Raw genomic sequence first — 16508 nt, 5'->3', positions numbered from 1 at the left:
GTGATCACTCTTCTCCAGGTACTTGCATTTGCTCACCAAAGTTAGATCTCCTGATTCACAACATACAAAGTCTCTCACTTATTGATTAAAAGTTTTAGCTTACAGAACTGGCAAGGCTAAATAAACGATTTTCAACATTTAGGTTTTAAAGCTGCAGATAGAGACAGTACCTTTCGTTCAAGAGGTCTGAAAAGCTCTGACTCTCTCACCCATTAGCCATTTGGTTACCTGATAGCTAGTCATGATTGCTCACAGGCAGAAGGCCTGTGTCATTCACAGCTGGGTGTAACTAGACAATCTGCTACTTGATGCCATCTGAAACACTGTTCGTACACACCCCGGTTACAAATCATCTTCAGTCTTTTCCCATTCCTGTTCACAATCAAAAAAAACTTACATTTTGTGTGCCAGAGTAGGCACGGTAATGAACGCATTTGGTGTTTGACAAGTATAGACAAATATTTTTCCATTCTGTTTTTCAATCTTTCAAGGAAACGTGAATTAAGAATTATAGTACACAAGCTCTAAAACAATGTGTCTCCAATCAGTTATGAAGAGAAAGGAAAACCACTGTATCATTCCTCACATTTGCAATGGTCTTTATCCTGCCTGTTCATTTTTCTTTCTTTCCACGTGTTTTTCTGCAACTGTCTGCAGTTTTGTTTTGGTTTTACAGGAGAAGCAAAAATATTAGCTATCTTCTCCTCTAGTATTAGGACAGGAATACAAGCTTAGAAAGAAATCCTCAATGGTGGCAGGATGTATCTTAGAAAGGAGAGCAAGTACATCTCATCAATTGTTCCCTTCCACCCCTCACCATTTCCACATTTTATGATCTTCATTACTTGTAACAATCAATTTCTATGACTATGCAAATTCTGAACTGCCCACTTAGTCACTTTATTCCTTGCTTTACAATGCTGTATGCATGCTCACTTGCTCCCACCAAAGTTGGAAGTTGACACACCAGCAGACCTCATGTTTTCAATCCTTTTTTCCCTCCATTTCCTTTCTTGTGTTTACAGCAAACGAAACGCGTTTGGATTGTAACTGTGCTTGGACACCTAATCTGGTTACTTAAAACTTACTCAGGATTGTGGCTGTTTCACATTCTCTCCACAGCTCTAAATACGACTGTAAAAACCACGCTAAACAGAAGCATAGAAAGATTGCAACAGAGGAAGAGGCCCTTCCGGGCAGAGTCTATGGCAGCCGAAAAGAAAATTAGCAACATATTCTAATCCCAGTTCCCTACCTGGTCTGTAGCCTTGCAGGTTAATGCACTGAGATTATAGATCCAGTTGTTTTCACATCCTCTAAGGGTTTCTGCAACCTCTAAAGTGCAAATTCCAAACAGTCCCACCTCTTCCGTTTGGGATTATTTTCCCAGTTTAACAGCAAGCATGTGAAATACAAGAGCTGAACTTCTCTGACCTCTTAATTGCTTCACCAATCAAGAAACCAATCTAGGAGACATCAGGTTCCTGAGGACAACTCATCTTTATCATTTATAGACACTTGAAAATTGGAGTGCAAAGATTTTATTTGAACTGAAAAAAGTCAGGGGGGAATGTAATATGGCTTTGGTCATTGAATATTACTATTTCTCTTGTCGCTCTGGTACTTAAAATTGCCCTGAGCCCTCTTAATTTTCACCTACAGAACGATACACTATGAGAAAGCTGTGATACTGCAAGTCCACATTTGGGAGGCTAACTGAGGAACATCAAGAATTTCTGGCTATATGAAAACACTCTCAATCTTTTTCTTTGCCCAAACATACAAAAAAATGTCATAAGCATTCAAACCACTCTTATGCAAAGACATAATCACAAGTCCAGATGGAAAAAATTACCATTTTAAAAAGTGTTAAATCTGAAATTTTTATTTCAAAAAAAATCACATGCCATATTTACCACAGGCTAAATATTAAAGCAAATTTAGCTGCATTTTTAAAGTAATATTAATTGAATGTAACAGAATTTTTTTTCAAAACTAAAGTTGAGGTAAACCGAACAATTCCAATTTAATTCCAATAGTTGTAAGCAGTAAAATGCATTAAGTTTCAGAGATATTTACTCCGTTCTACTTAAATCAGCTTTCATTTATTTGGGTAACAGTTCACTTTTACTTTATTAACATTCAGTACACACTTAGTCAGCACTCGCAACAGAAGGTGACCTTGAGATTGATCGAGAACGCGAGTGAGAACGAGATCTTGGTCGCTCCAATGAAGCAGGAGATTTGGATGGTGAAGGTGAACGAGCTTTTTGTTCCCTGACAGGACCTCGAGACCTACTGCGAGAACGAGATTTGCTGCGGCTTCTACTCTTGGATCTACTGTAGGATTTGCGGCTTCTGGAACGAGACCGACTACGAGATCTGGAAAACGTACGGCTACGCGAACGGGATCTGCTACGAGATCTAAACATAAAGGGGAAATTAAAAAAAGCTCATGTTACGTTTCTCATCTGTCACCATAAAAACTGATTTATATTAGTGTTTGGACACTTGGATTGATTTTAAAAGTGACATCAGCTCTTTACTTCTGTCAGTTGTGGGTCGGCGACAGCCTAGTGGTACTACTGCTAGACTATTAATCTCGAGACCGAGGTGAAGTTCTGATGGCCTGAGTTCGAATCCTGCCATGGCAGATGGTGGAATTTGAATTCAATAAAAATCTGGAATTAAGAGTCTAATGATGACCATAAACCCAATGCCAAATGTCAGGAAAAACCTATCCTGCTCACTAATTTTTCTAAAGTTTTTCTGATGAAGGGTCTAGGCCCAAAACGTCAACTTTTGTGCTCCTAAGATGCTGCTTGGCCTGCTGTGTTTATCCAGCTCCACACTTTGTTATCTCTGGTTCACTAATGTCCTTTAGGGAAGGAAATCTGCCACACTTATCTAATCTAGCATACATATGTCTCCAGACCTACAGCAATGTGGTTGACTCTTAACTGCTGTCTGGGCTATCAGGAATAGGCAATAAGTGCAAGACAATCCCTCAACGCCTGGCCATCTTCCTTCAAAGAGGATGCTTCAAAAATTTTATATTCTTGAAAAATTCACATCCTTAAATTTGTACTTTAGCATATTAAAACAAGTCAACTGAAACCACTAGTTTTGAGCTGTAATTAATGGAAGCTGTGATAATGGCACATGACACTTACCTACGTTTAGGTTCCTCAATCAGTCTGATCTTTCTTCCATTTATCTCTGCACCAGAGAGTTTATCAACAGCATTCTTCAAATCACTGTACGAGGCAAATTCAACAACCCTACAGGAAAAATATTAAAAATTTTGCTTTTGCCAATTTGAACACATCATTCATCTATTTAGCATTTCCATTAAGCAGGTGAATATGATGATACAGTAACACTCCATTTCTATTGTATCGCTGGCATCCTGTTGCAAGAAGTAAACCACACACATTTCCAAATATAACATGGTCATGCCAAAAAGTGTATGATAAACTGTTTAGACTTCACATTATTTTCAAGGACAGACAAAAAGAAAAATCTCATAAGATATTACACACAAACAATCATGGTTTCAGAAAAAAAAAGCAGGAGCTAAGATTTGGATACAACAATTCCAAGGCACATCATAGCTTTATCAGAAAAAAAGCTCCAGACAAACTAACTAAATGTTTAAATAAAGTGTGGGTTGTAAGGAAAGTCCCAGGAGCTGCTGTTTAGATGAGGTTAAATTCAAGGCATAGCATTTAGATGGGCAATGACAATGGAGGGGGCCCAAGCCGATACAATTGCAGAAAGAGAATGTTCTGGAAAATTAAATGACTGTAACATTTTAGCAGACTAAAAGATTTTGTGCAGCGAAACAGATGAGGTGGTGGAATATACAAAGATGGATGTCATCAGCATGCGTGTAGAACTCGATCCCTTCAGATAATGTTCCAGCAACGGCATTTAGATGAGATTACATCACAGTATGCTGTCAGACGTACAGGAGGTGGTGTTAAGTTTGAAACTATTTAGGCCTGATGCACAAAGATTAATTTATTGCGCTGAGTACAAATCATGAAATTCTTCCCAAACAAAAACAGAAGTTACTGGAAAAAACTCAACTATCAGGTAGCATCTGTGAAGAGAAAATCTTAACATTTTGAAACTAGTGATCCTTCTTCAAAATTTCTGTTTTTGTTTCAGATTTTCAGCACGTACAGTTCTTTGTTTTATTACAGCATTCTTCCCATTTAACTATTAAGTTTTTGCTAACACATCAACTCATTAATTCATTCCTTTAACTCACCCTTCATTCATTTTGTGCCTGTGAGCATCTGCAAATGTTACTTCACCAGCCTGTCTCATGAAATCTTTCAGATCCTACGTGAAATCACATTGGTTATGTAAAACAAGCCATGTGCACAATTACACAGTCATTTTCAACGAGAAAGTTACTACAAATGAACCAAAGCTAATTTCATCAAAATTTATTACCTTCCTGTACAATTCCCTAGGCTAGTCAACCAGGCAAATGCAAGAAGAACTTGCAGAGGTACCACCACGACTGACGACCCGTAGTGCTCTTCAGCACCCACTCGACGTGAGCCCTCCCGGACATCACCCATCCTAAAAGGTGGGCTTTGACGGTGCCATGGGAACAGGAATTGCTAAATCTTGTGTGGTTACCAATGGCTCCTTACACTTCAAAATCGAGCTTCCAAACAAACCTACTAGCGAATTTCTTTCATTCAATCAAGGAACTCTCATTTTAGAGTCAGCTCTCAACTCGACTTTAGGACAACTCGTTACCAGCATTTTCAGAGGCGCAGGAACGAACCCCGGCACATAAGCTAGCGCCCACCAATGTTGGTCAGACCAGCATAATACAGATCACCAACTGATTGAAACGTAGGACTGGCAAATTCAACTAGGCCCACCAAGAGACCAAGCCAGAGCGATTAGGAAAACGTCACTCGTCACAAGGCCAACGATACGAGAGGCTGGTAAATAAAGGTTTTAATATTTGGTTAAAGTTTGCACATAATTCAAACAAACCAAACAAAAATGTCACATTAAAGGTTTTCAAATAAGTAAGCAATTTAGACAAATTACATCATCTGAATGTTAACACTCCTAAAGTTGCAATGAAAATTTTATAAATGGACAAATGAAAATTTAGTTCAGTATCGTGCACCTTTTATTGCCTTTTGCTACTGTCCATCCTTCCCTAGGACAGTCTTGAAAGGGGCAAAGAATCTGGGTATGTTGTGAGCAATTGGCTCAACAGCCCTTGCCAATATTTTCAAACAAAATAAATCATCAGTTTTAAAAGGGTAAGTGTGTGCGATATGGTGTCAAATTTTATGATTTCAATTTGATTGATAGGCTACCAAACATCACTTAGGAAAGAAGAGAAATCATAACACCAATTTCTGACCAACAGTAACCTCTGTGAGAAACACGAATGCTGGCAAAACAGTGTCAAGATGGGGCTCGACTGCAATAAACACCAAGAAGAATTGTTTGCCAATGGTCACCATCCAGCCTTACATAAAGGTAATTGCAACTTGGGACATGATTCTGGAGAATCAGTGCTTTCCAGACAATCATACCCAGCACAAGATACTGCCTTCAGAACAGCTCTACTGGCTAAATTTCAAACAAGTCTAGTCATGAGATTTTTGTTAGTTTTCCTGATTACACTGCTGCAAAGAAAATAACACAGATTGGCATCTTGTGCTTGTATGATCACTTATTGCACCATGAAACACATCATTTTATGGTATTCCTCTTTCTAGAAGAGGAACGCACTGTTCATCTGTCACTATGTTTACAATCCATTATTAATATCCCCTGTTTCAAACAGCTTCTGTGTTTATCATCGCTTTATACAACAAGTTCCACAAGATTCTAACAGGGCAAGACACATTTCAAGTTGCAATAATTGGTACAGTGATGCTAACTTTCTCACAACTAGCAAAACAAAACTGCAGGATTTGAGCTCCATTTTAATTAAAGTTGGCAGTCTCCATTATACAGGTCCTCACTGATAGTATGTCGTCATACCCATCCACTTATTGCTGTGAAATCTCAGCTAACCTTGAAAGTACTTTATGCATTTAACTACAATTCAATGTGCAATGTACCTGCCAACTAACTCTTGAAGACAAATTCTCAACAATCAATCTGTTCTCTGTACGAATTGGAGGTCCATTTCTAAAAAAAACAAAATTGCATTAACTGAGAACCACAACTTTGTTAGAGAGTAATATCATGTTAACTTCTATTGGAATTTACTCTTTATAACACAAACAAAGTCATGGATTTTTTGCCACATTATGTATTAAAGAATGTTCAGTATGACAATCAGATACCAATTTAATTGTATGTACATTACAACCTCAAAAAATTATTGCAATGTGAATTGTGGGTATCTGCAGATACAGTCAATTAGATTTTGTGCTTGTCAACAGGTAGAAACAAAGCAGGCTGGGAGGGTGATGTATAGTGACACATGTTTAAACATTTTGAGGGTTAAAGCAAAACCTATAAGTAGGCATTTTAAGAGGTCAGCATCAGGACCCTTACATTTTTGGACATATATTAATGGCGCATGGGGACAACCTCAAAATTTGCAAACGATACAAAACTCAGGTGTTTTCTTCCACTGTGTGGAGGACAATGTAAAACGCCAGAAGTACGGAGGCAAAGTTTGTGGATTGGGCGAATTGGTAGCAGATGAAGTTCAACATGGAAAAGCGAGGAGATGCATTTTGGTAAGATGAGCACAGCTAAAGACAAAACACCAAGGTGAAACACTTGCAGTTCTGGAGCAGAGTGACCTGGGTGTACATATGCACAATTACTGAAAGAGGCAGAACAAGTGGAGGGAGCAGTTAATAAAGCAGACTTTATATTTTTACTAGAGCATAGAATACACAAGCAAGGTGTTTATACTGAACATACAAAAGCCATATTGTTAGATTACATGTTATGCACAGTTCTGAGCAGCACATGAAAGGAAGGATGTAAATGCTTTGGAGAAAGCCCAGTGATTTTTGACAAAAACAGTTCCAGAGACAGGAAACTTCAGTTAATAAGACTGTTCTCCTTGGAGAGAGAAAAAAATTTCCCACTCATAAAAGGATAAAAGAGCAAAAAGGTACGGATTTGAAGTCATTTGCAAATGAGAGATATCTTTCACATGACTGTTTTGAGGCCAGAATGCAATGCTGGAAAATGTGGTAGTCAATTGAGGCATACAAAGGGGGTACTGGCTGATTATTTGAACAGAACAATGCATAATTGTATGAAGAAAAATCAGAAGAATAACAAAAATATAGTCCTCAGATAGCCAGAAGTGACACGATGGACTGAATGGCAACCCTTATGTGCTGTGACAATTCAGGGATTAATTTTCATAGAAAGTTACATAACATTTCCATGAGAAAGGTATTACTTGAAAGAAGCTATTTATTGTCCACTAGTTCAAAGATCAATTTCATTCTATCTTTGGCATTCCTCCACTGGTCTTGTATGCCACCGTCCAGATTATTACAGTTGATCCCAAATGCCTCCCCTACTGGCCTGGCTAAGATGGCTGGTCTTTACAGGAGACTACAGTACTGTCTGTGCAGGATCGTATTAAGCCTCTTCCAATTATGTCATATGTAGATCCAACAACTGCTAAAACATCATGATTCAAAATTCAGTTCCAATTTTCTCCTCCCTTATAAAAATCAATATTGAGGCCAAATGGGACCACGTAAGATTAGCACAGGTTGGACAGCAAACCCAATATCTCGCCTGCCCACAAAGCTCGGAAACATTTACATTGTTGTTTTTTTTCTGAGCCAGCAGTGGGGCCACCATTAAACTGTCTCACCTTCCATCACTCCGTGGGCGGCGTGGGCTAAAGCGACCTTGATAGCGTCCTCCACGACCCCCTCTAGGCCGTGCTCTGGCATGTTCAACTGTAACTCTGTAGAAACATACACACACTTAATGAAACATCCATTTTATTTGAAATTAGCTACAAAGCAGCCTATATGACTTTGTCTTACCTTTCACTACACAATTCTTTTCCATCCAATTCATAAACTGCATCATCTGCATCCCTGTGATCTTCAAACTCCTAAGAGTAGATACAATGGTAACAAAATACAGATAATAATTTATACAGCACTGGGTTTGTTCCTCCAAAGATTGTGTTCTGAATACTTTATTGGTTTAAGTTACAATGTTCAAATCTGTTGAACTGAAAAGCGACGTTACCACAAATCCAAATCCATTCTTCAAGTCAATTTCCTTTATTCGCCCATATCCTTTGAAGAATTTTTCCACATCCCTTTCTCTGGCATGAGGGCTCAGTCTACCAATGAACACACGTGAGCTCATTTTTTCTGGTGGGATTCTACAGATGATGAAATCAGAAACAGGAAGGCATTCTGTTACAGTGATTTTAAAACACTGATTATGGAATTCAAATTTTATAAACATTCTGTAGACAAATCATAACAGATTTTTGCAGCATTGCTATTATGAACTGAAAGGTGTGTCACTTTACGACAATACTGGTATTCTCCTATATAATGAGAAGCAAGTTTGCACAGATTTGTTGACTTTAAGAGATGTGCTCTTTCCAGCTTCTCTTGGAGCAGGATGTTGTCACAATGGTGCTGAAATGTCTCCTACAGTCAGTCAGTTTGAGAACAGCTTTGTGCTCCCCCTGGGCATTTTTCAGTGAGGCAAAAGAATTATTGGTGCGCGGGATCAAGCTCTCACACCCAAAAAACGGATTTTCGTTTTGCTTCAGTTAGTTGCTGAGCTTTGCTGGTTGCGGGAGCTAGAAACTTCAGTATGCCTGCTGCTAGTGTCTTAGGTAGAGGGGCTTCCTCTTAAAAATAATCAAAAGGGCAGATTGTTCCTTTTGGTATTCTTTCTACTAGACTGGAGAAAGAGACATCATCAGACTAACAAGTGGGCTGCTGAACTGCCTTTAGCAGGGGTGTGTCTGTGGGATGGTGCCTATATTGGAACAGTTGATACAAAGAGAAAGAACTGCAGATGTTGTAAATCACGAAAAAAGACAGAAGTTGCTGGAAAAACTCAGCAGGTCTGACAGTATCTGTGAAGAAGAGAATCAGAGTTAATGTTTCAGGTCCAATGACACTTCCTCAGAACAGGGGAAGGGTCACTGGACCTGAAACATTAACTCTGACTCTCTTCTTCACAGGTGCTGCCAGACCTGCTCAGCTTTTACCAGCTACTTCTGTTTTTGCTCTTCAAACAGTTGATGATCAGTGGTTAAATAACACATTATCGTGTTAAGTATTTCGTAAAGTTTTGCCAATTCTTTTTATTGTATTTCAACTGTCCTTTGATTAAAGCTTAATGGTGAACCAATAAAATTGTATCTAGAACACAGTGCCTTGCTTTTGCCTTTCAAAAAGATATAAATGTTAGGTTCTAGGCCATCTCCATAATGTAGTGTGGTGGGGCTGTACTGTTCCATAACTACGTGATTTTTTTTTGTCACACACCGAAATTTGAGCTGTGATTTATCCGAAGTCTATAAGGTGATCAAAACAGGTAATGAGAATAGAATGATAATGGCAACTGCAGATGCTGGAGAATCCAAGATAACAAAGTGTGGGGCTGGATGAGCACAGCAGGCCAAGCAGCATCTCAGGAGCACAAAAGCTGACGTTTCGGGCCTAGACCCTTCATCAGAGATGTGATGAAGGATCTAGGCCCGAAACGTCAGCTTTTGTGCTCCTGAGATGCTGCTTGGCCTGCTGTGTTCATCCAGCTCCACACTTTGTTATCTATGAGAATAGAGTGAGAATGGATTTCCCCAATTAGAGAGACAAAATCAAGGGGGAACCCTCCTGAACATTTGAAGCTCAGGGAGTCAAGAAACACTTTCTCACATAAAAGTTAATACAAACCCAAAATGTCTTTTTTCCACAGGTCAACAGATGTTTTAAAAAGAGGAGATATTAATTACGTAAGCATATTATGGCTTGGGGACAAAGGAGCACAGTCGATACAAAGGCACAGGTCAACCATGATCTAATTAAATGAGAACATTTACAGAACAAGATTGGATGGTGAATGGCTTAGAATTATAGAATCCTTTCAGTGCAAAGCAAGGCCATTTGGCTCATGAAGTCCATATGATCTGTCTGAAGAGCATCCCACCCAGACCCACTTTCTCCCATCCTAGTAATGCTGCTTTTACCATGGCCTAGTTGTATTAATTCTTTTTAAAAAAGTGCAAGATACACTGCTAGTAGTGTGTGCATAGAAAATTTTGGGGAGATGAGTTAATGCATTGATTGGGATCAGGGTTGTGGTTATAGATTATCATTATTACAGCAGGGAAGTATTATCACAAATTAGAGAATATCCATGGTGTGGGAGGAGGCCATTTGGACCAGCAAGTCTGCATCAACCTGCCAAAGAGCACCGCATCCTCTCAACTTAACCCCGGATTTACCACAACTAATCCATCTGGCCTGCTCACTATGGGCAATTTAGTATGGTCAATCCACCTAACCTACACATCTTTCCACTATGGGACGAAACCACAGCACCCAGAGAAAACCTACACATACACAGGGAGAACAGGCAAACTCTACAGTCATCCAAGGCTGGGACGAAATGCAGCAGAGCACCTGGAAAAGTACAAATGGTCAAATAACATAGAAAACTTTGTGCAGAAGGTGTAGTGGTGTTAGCTGAGTTACGTGCATTTCGTTAACACAATTGATAAATAGTGGATAACACGGTGTGAAGCTGGCTGAACACAACAGGCCAAGCAGCATCAGAGGAACAGGAAAGCTAACGTCTTGGGTCTAGACCTGTATTCAGAAATGGGGGAGGGGAAGGGGATTCTGAAATAAATAGAGGGAGGCAGATCAAAGATGGATAGTGCAGAGATAGTAGGAACTGCAGATGCTGGAGAACCTGAAAATAACATGGTGTAGAGCTGGATGAACACATCAGTCCAAGCACCAGAGGAGCAGGGAGGCTGATGTTTCAGGCCTAGACCCTTCCTCAGAATTTTCTGAAGAAGGTAGAGAGGAGACAGACAGGTCAAAGAGGCAGAGTTGGAGCCAGTAAAGGTGAGTGTAGGTTAGCAAGGCTGGCTGTCCAATTCTAACTGCCCATAAATATTGTAGAGAGCAGTTCAGAGTTAAACATGCTGCTGCCCAGACCAGTTAAGAAGATAATACGTTCACCCTGAAGTATGGTTCTCTCAAACGACAAAACTATGGCACGGCAATTCTGCATTGCTAATTTACCGGCTACATTACCCGTTGAGCCGTTTGTTTTATGCAGGCGAATTGCAGGAGACTAATTAAAGCCATCACGGAATAAAACAACCGTGAACTCTTTGGAGAAAAAAAAGCCTTCACTCTTGCATCCAAAATGTCTTGGTTGATAGAGGAGGGAGCAGGGTAATGGCATGGCCCTCCTGAGGAATGTGGCGGGGCGGAGGAGACCGAGGTGTTGAATGGATGGCGGGGATCGTGCAGGCGGCTCCGGCAGCACCTTTTACACGGAAAAGGCCGGACGATCCGATCACAACCGTCCGAACGGGGGGGGGGGGGGGGGGACCCCAGAAGCTGCTGGAAAAGTTCAGGAGTGGCAGCGTCCGTGAAAGGAGAAGGGGGATTTTTTTTCAAAAAAGCCTCCAGGCCTGAGATTGTGGAGCGCGTGGGAATGAAGGGGTTTTGTAGAATGAGATCCGGCTGGGTGTTTCTCCTTTCCCAAACACGGGGGGGGGGGGGGGGGAGTGGAGAGAGGAGCAGGCGAGACCCTTCAAGTCCGTGGAGCGGGGCCACCAAATAGCGTTTACACTGCCCGAAGTGTATGTAGAGAGTAAAGTTAGAGAATAGGTATGTTTCATTAGGAGGAGGCCACCTCCACAATAATAATAATAATAATAATAAGACTCCTGCTCTTACCAACTCAGCCTCAAGCCCCACTCTGACGCAGAACAAAACAACTAACCTCCGCACAAAATGGCGTCCGACGGGGAGAGGGCGGGCGGTCGCTGACGTCAACTCGACCACTGTGACGCTTCCACCGTCCCCATTCTCACTGCATTCTGTGGTGACTCTGTGCTCCAAGTGTGACGTTGGGACGTTAAGCGTGGATCAAGGTCTTTCCCCCGTGGTGCGTAACGAGGGTCCGCCCAGTGCCGAGAACGCGCGCATACGGTTTCCCGTACGGGTTGCATGCCGGCATCAACGGTGATTTGCTGCTATACCGTGTTTAATCGACTGGCACGTCTCTTCCAGAAGTTTTGCTGTTCCCTCCGATAGGAATTCCGGTTGTCACTTTCACCGTGTTAATATTCATTGCTTTCCGTTTCACTGATTGGACAAGGTGTTGGCCAAAACTCACTTCCACAGCCTTGTTTCCCATCTGAGCAATTGCCACGACTCAGACTTACCCAATATAGAAAAATGCCCCTGTTCTTGGCAACATGCAGCATAGCTCAGAGGCATATTAAATTCTGGTGTATTGTTTGTTTTTATTTGCTGTGCAGACTGTGCACAACTTTTTTAAGACTCTAGGTACTTCGAGTTATTTTTAAAGTATATTTTTGCAAGAGAAAGAAACATGGGCACAGCTCCAAGGGTGAACCGTGCATGACTTCACCCATCAGGTACATCCTGATAAGTTTGTGGTGGGCTGCCTTTGTTTTGGAACCACTGCTATATGTCTGGCTGTTAAAAAAGGAGAGTTCCAGAGTTTTGACCCCGTGCCAGTGAAAGAATGGAAACATCGTTTCAAACCTCACTTTATAGCAGATCGCTTGACATCATTCCAATCCCTTACCCCAACCATCCACTAGTCTGGTATTGACTAAGGCATTGGAAATGACAATGGCAAGCACACCCCTATTGATCCTGAAAGTCCTCCTTATTAACAGCTGGGGGCTAGTGCCAAAACTAGGAGATCTGTCTCACTGATTAATCATGCAACAGCCTGAAAAATCATAGTCACAGAATCATTCCTTACACACAAGGTCCCAATCCTGGTTATGTGCTCCCCCACAGGCAGGACTGGCCTAAGAGGGGCAATGACAGATTTGGGAGGGAGCTTTTTTATGCTGAACATAAATAGTTAAGACCATAGAGGGTGGCAAGGGTGCAGAATGTACTCTGTAGGGGACTTAAATGTCCACCACAAAACGTAGCTCAGCAGCACTCTACTGACTGAGCTAATGTGGTCCTAAAGGACATTGCTTTTAGACTGGATATGCAGCAGGTGGTGAGAGATCCAGTAAGATGGGAAAACAAATACTTAACCTCATCCCCACTTGTCTGCCTGCCACAGATACATCTGTGCATGACATTACTGGTAAGAATGACCGAAGTGTAATTGTGGCTACAGCAGCACCTCAGAGGAGGGGAATCCTGCAGCAAGTAACTAACCTCCTGAATCCCCAAAGGCTGTCCACCACCTAGAAAACACAAGTCAGGAAAGTGATGGAATACCGTCCATTTACCCAGACAAGTTCAGCTCCAACAACACTCTAAAAGCTGAAAAACATCCAGGACAAAGCAGCCTGCTTGATTGGCACCACATCTACAAGCAACCACTCAGTCCACCATTGATGTTCAGTAGCAGCTGAATGTAATATTCACAAGATTGCAGAAGTTCCCAAGGCTCCATAGCTAGAACCTTTCAAATCCACAACCATTACCATTTGGAAGGATAAGAAGATATATGGGAACACCACCATTTGCAAGTTCCCCTCCAAGTCACTCGCTATCCAGATTTGGAAACATATCACCATTCCTTCAGTGTTGTTAGGTCAAAATCCTGGAACTCCCTCCCCAATGGCACTCTAATGTACTTATGCCAAATAGACTGCAGTGGTTCAACAAGTCAACTCACCAGCACCTTCTCAAGTGCAACTAGAAATGGGCAATAAACACTGCAAAGCCAGTGATGCTCACATCCTGTGAATAAATGATAAAAATAATCAGAGCGTACTCAACTAAAAGACATAGGAAGATGTAAAAAGTACCCTAGTTTCACAGAATCCCTGCAGTGTGGAAGTAGGCTATTTGGCCCATCAAGTCCACATTGACCCTCTGAAGAGCATCACACCCAGATCCACCCTCCCTACCCTATCCCGATAACTCCCATGGTTAATCCACCTAACCTACACATCCCTGGACACTATGGGAAATTTAGCATGGTCAATCCACCTCACCAATTTCTCTTCAACTTTCCTTTTTTGTTTGAAAGAAACTGCAATCAGGAACCTGTTCACAGTCCTTTTCCAACAGTTCTCAGTACCCATCATGTAGGTTAAATTTCAGTTTTCTGTCCCTATGTTGAAGACATTGCGTTGAGCCTGAGCTCTATATTATCTGTGATCACTAATTTAGTGTGTGGAAATGTGGTTAGATTTTATTTTCAATTCCTCAATCCTCAGTGTCTTGCTTCAACATTGTACGTTTGTCTGATAAAACAATTTTTGTTTATAAGAACACCATCTATATTTTAGATTAGCACTAATAAAACTTTTAATTTACTTTTTCCCTTAGCAGGTGCAATAGGTCTTTATGCCTGGACCACTGGAAAAGTATTTCATGTTCCAACAACTAACAGAATCACAGTTCTTGAATTAAGTGAATTTCAATTTTATTTATAAATTGCTTCAAGAAAATGTTACTTTATTTCCCAAGTAAGAAAATGCAAAAAACATACAGACCAAGTACAGCTAGATCGAATCTAGGTATAAGTTTCTGCCAGTGAATAATTAGTCTACAAAAACATTATAGTCTTCAGCAACATTATGTTTGCAGAAAATTACTGCTCAATTAATCTCATACAGTAAGCGGACATCATCATTAGCATAGCTCTTTTTCCTTCTCCAAGAGAATTACAGCTCTCACTGGAAAATATTGAGAAAGTATGAAAAATACTCATGCCAGTAACTTATTTGAAAATAAGAATCAGATTGCATAAAAGCTATTTCCAGAGTTTTACTGTTAATTAATTACTTTCAAGTGGAGTTACTGTTGTACTGAAGGAAATACACCAGCTGTATGCACACAGCAAGGTCCCACAAATCAGTAATGAAATAAATGACTAGACCTGTTCTTTAAGATGATGACTGAGGGATTAAGTCTGGACATCCCAGTCTTCTTTGAATGGCACTTTGGTTTTTTTTACTCTATCTGTAAGGATGGATTTGATGTCTAATCTCATAAGAGTACATCAGTTAGTGCAATGCTTCCTCAATGCAGCACTGAAGTGACAGTTTGTATTGTACGTTCTAGTCTGTGGAATGGAGACTGAATCCACACTCTAGGCTTAAGTTGCTACAGGGTACAATGTTTCAAATCCAAGTGTCAAAAGACTGGAATTCTTTGAAAACCAGGTATTTTAGGAAGGGGCGACAAAACAACTTTGTTGAGTAAAACATTAAAACACCTTTTATGGACAACTGAGCTAGGCACTGCATGGTGCTGGATGAGTTAACTATTTTGCCACTTGCATGTCAATCTACTCCAACATTCTGAGCAATCCTTGACATCACCTGAATCCGTGAGACCCAACCAGACACCCCAAACTTCAAAGGACCAAAGATTACTGGTTTTGAGACACCATCTGTAATACTGCGTTGAGGCTGACAAACAGAAAGATGAAAACACAATCAAATCAAATTCTAATAAAATTCTTTTAAAATAAACTCAAAAGTCACCATACTGTTGGACTCATGCAGCAAAACAAGCAGTTAACTAAAAGCTTTGCATTGAAGAGAAACCAATGAAATAGTCTAAGAAAATCAAATGTTGTAATAACATTTATTTGATTTCAATCCAAAGTATAATGTATCACTTAAAATTAACAGAAAACAATTATGAACTAGAGAGTCTAAGTTGTGCCTACAGCTTTTCAGAAACAACAATCTGATATCAATTTACTCAATCTATTCATTATATATTCAATACCAAAGCAGCATAGAACTCTAAAACCAGTTCTAAGTAAATTATTTTCCATTAGTGACTTTTATGTATCAAAGAAATAATTATCTTTTACAGTTCAACAAAAACTTAGATGAACAAAGAAGCATCCACAAACAACCTCAAGCAAAAGATAGCCAATATCATTTTCTGAAGACAACAGTTTTTTTACAATCTAATCAGCACTTTCAACAGAACGTGACCTGGACCTTGATTGGTTTGTCAATCCAGGAGATTTTGATCTTGAATGAGCCTGGTTATTCATTGTTGGCTGATCTTTCCTGGCAGGCGATCTGCTGGCAGAATGGGATTTACCCCGAGTCCTGCTTCTGGACCTACTTTCTGACTTTGACCGTTTAGGTGACGGTGACCTACTGCGAGATCTTGAGGAACTCCTAGTGTGCGATCTGCTTCTGGTTCTAGAAATTAGTTAGATAATAAAGTTTTCATTTGCAAGTGTCTAGTCACAAGCAGTTAGTTCTATTCATTAATATACGAAAAAAGCCCCTGGGCACCTCACTTAAAAATATTTCT

At 40.3% G+C, this 16508-nt stretch overlaps 2 protein-coding genes across 10 annotated transcripts in view; both read right to left on the bottom strand.

Annotated features, from left to right (window-relative positions):
• Positions 1 to 1869: 1869 nt before the first annotated feature.
• On the bottom strand, positions 1870 to 12114 carry LOC132210060 (serine/arginine-rich splicing factor 5-like). Of its 2 annotated transcripts, none has more exons than XM_059649263.1 (8): positions 11992 to 12114; positions 8245 to 8383; positions 8034 to 8104; positions 7856 to 7951; positions 6117 to 6186; positions 4277 to 4350; positions 3174 to 3281; positions 1870 to 2424 (listed from the first exon to the last, which is right to left on the bottom strand). In XM_059649263.1, exons 2-8 carry the CDS (start codon positions 8365 to 8367, stop codon positions 2154 to 2156), a joined length of 813 nt encoding a protein of 270 aa, XP_059505246.1. In that variant the 5' UTR covers positions 8368 to 8383; positions 11992 to 12114; the 3' UTR covers positions 1870 to 2153. The 2 variants fall into 2 exon arrangements, with proteins under 2 accessions (XP_059505246.1, XP_059505245.1); XM_059649262.1 differs by having other exon boundaries at positions 11946 to 12065.
• Positions 12115 to 14629: 2515 nt separating this feature from the next.
• The window catches only part of LOC125455564 (serine/arginine-rich splicing factor 5-like), a 35131-nt gene continuing 33252 nt past the window's right edge, over positions 14630 to 16508 (bottom strand). For all 8 annotated transcript variants that reach the window (XM_059649265.1, XM_059649266.1, XM_048537691.2 and 5 more), the window contains one exon: positions 14630 to 16393. In XM_059649265.1, the coding sequence (XP_059505248.1) occupies positions 16150 to 16393 (244 nt within the window). In that variant the 3' untranslated portion in view covers positions 14630 to 16149. The remainder of the gene's footprint in view (positions 16394 to 16508) is intronic.

Source organism: Stegostoma tigrinum, chromosome 10, assembly GCF_030684315.1.
Source record: "Stegostoma tigrinum isolate sSteTig4 chromosome 10, sSteTig4.hap1, whole genome shotgun sequence".
NCBI classification, from domain to species: domain Eukaryota; kingdom Metazoa; phylum Chordata; class Chondrichthyes; order Orectolobiformes; family Stegostomatidae; genus Stegostoma; species Stegostoma tigrinum.
This window is presented reverse-complemented; position numbering and strand designations above follow the sequence as displayed.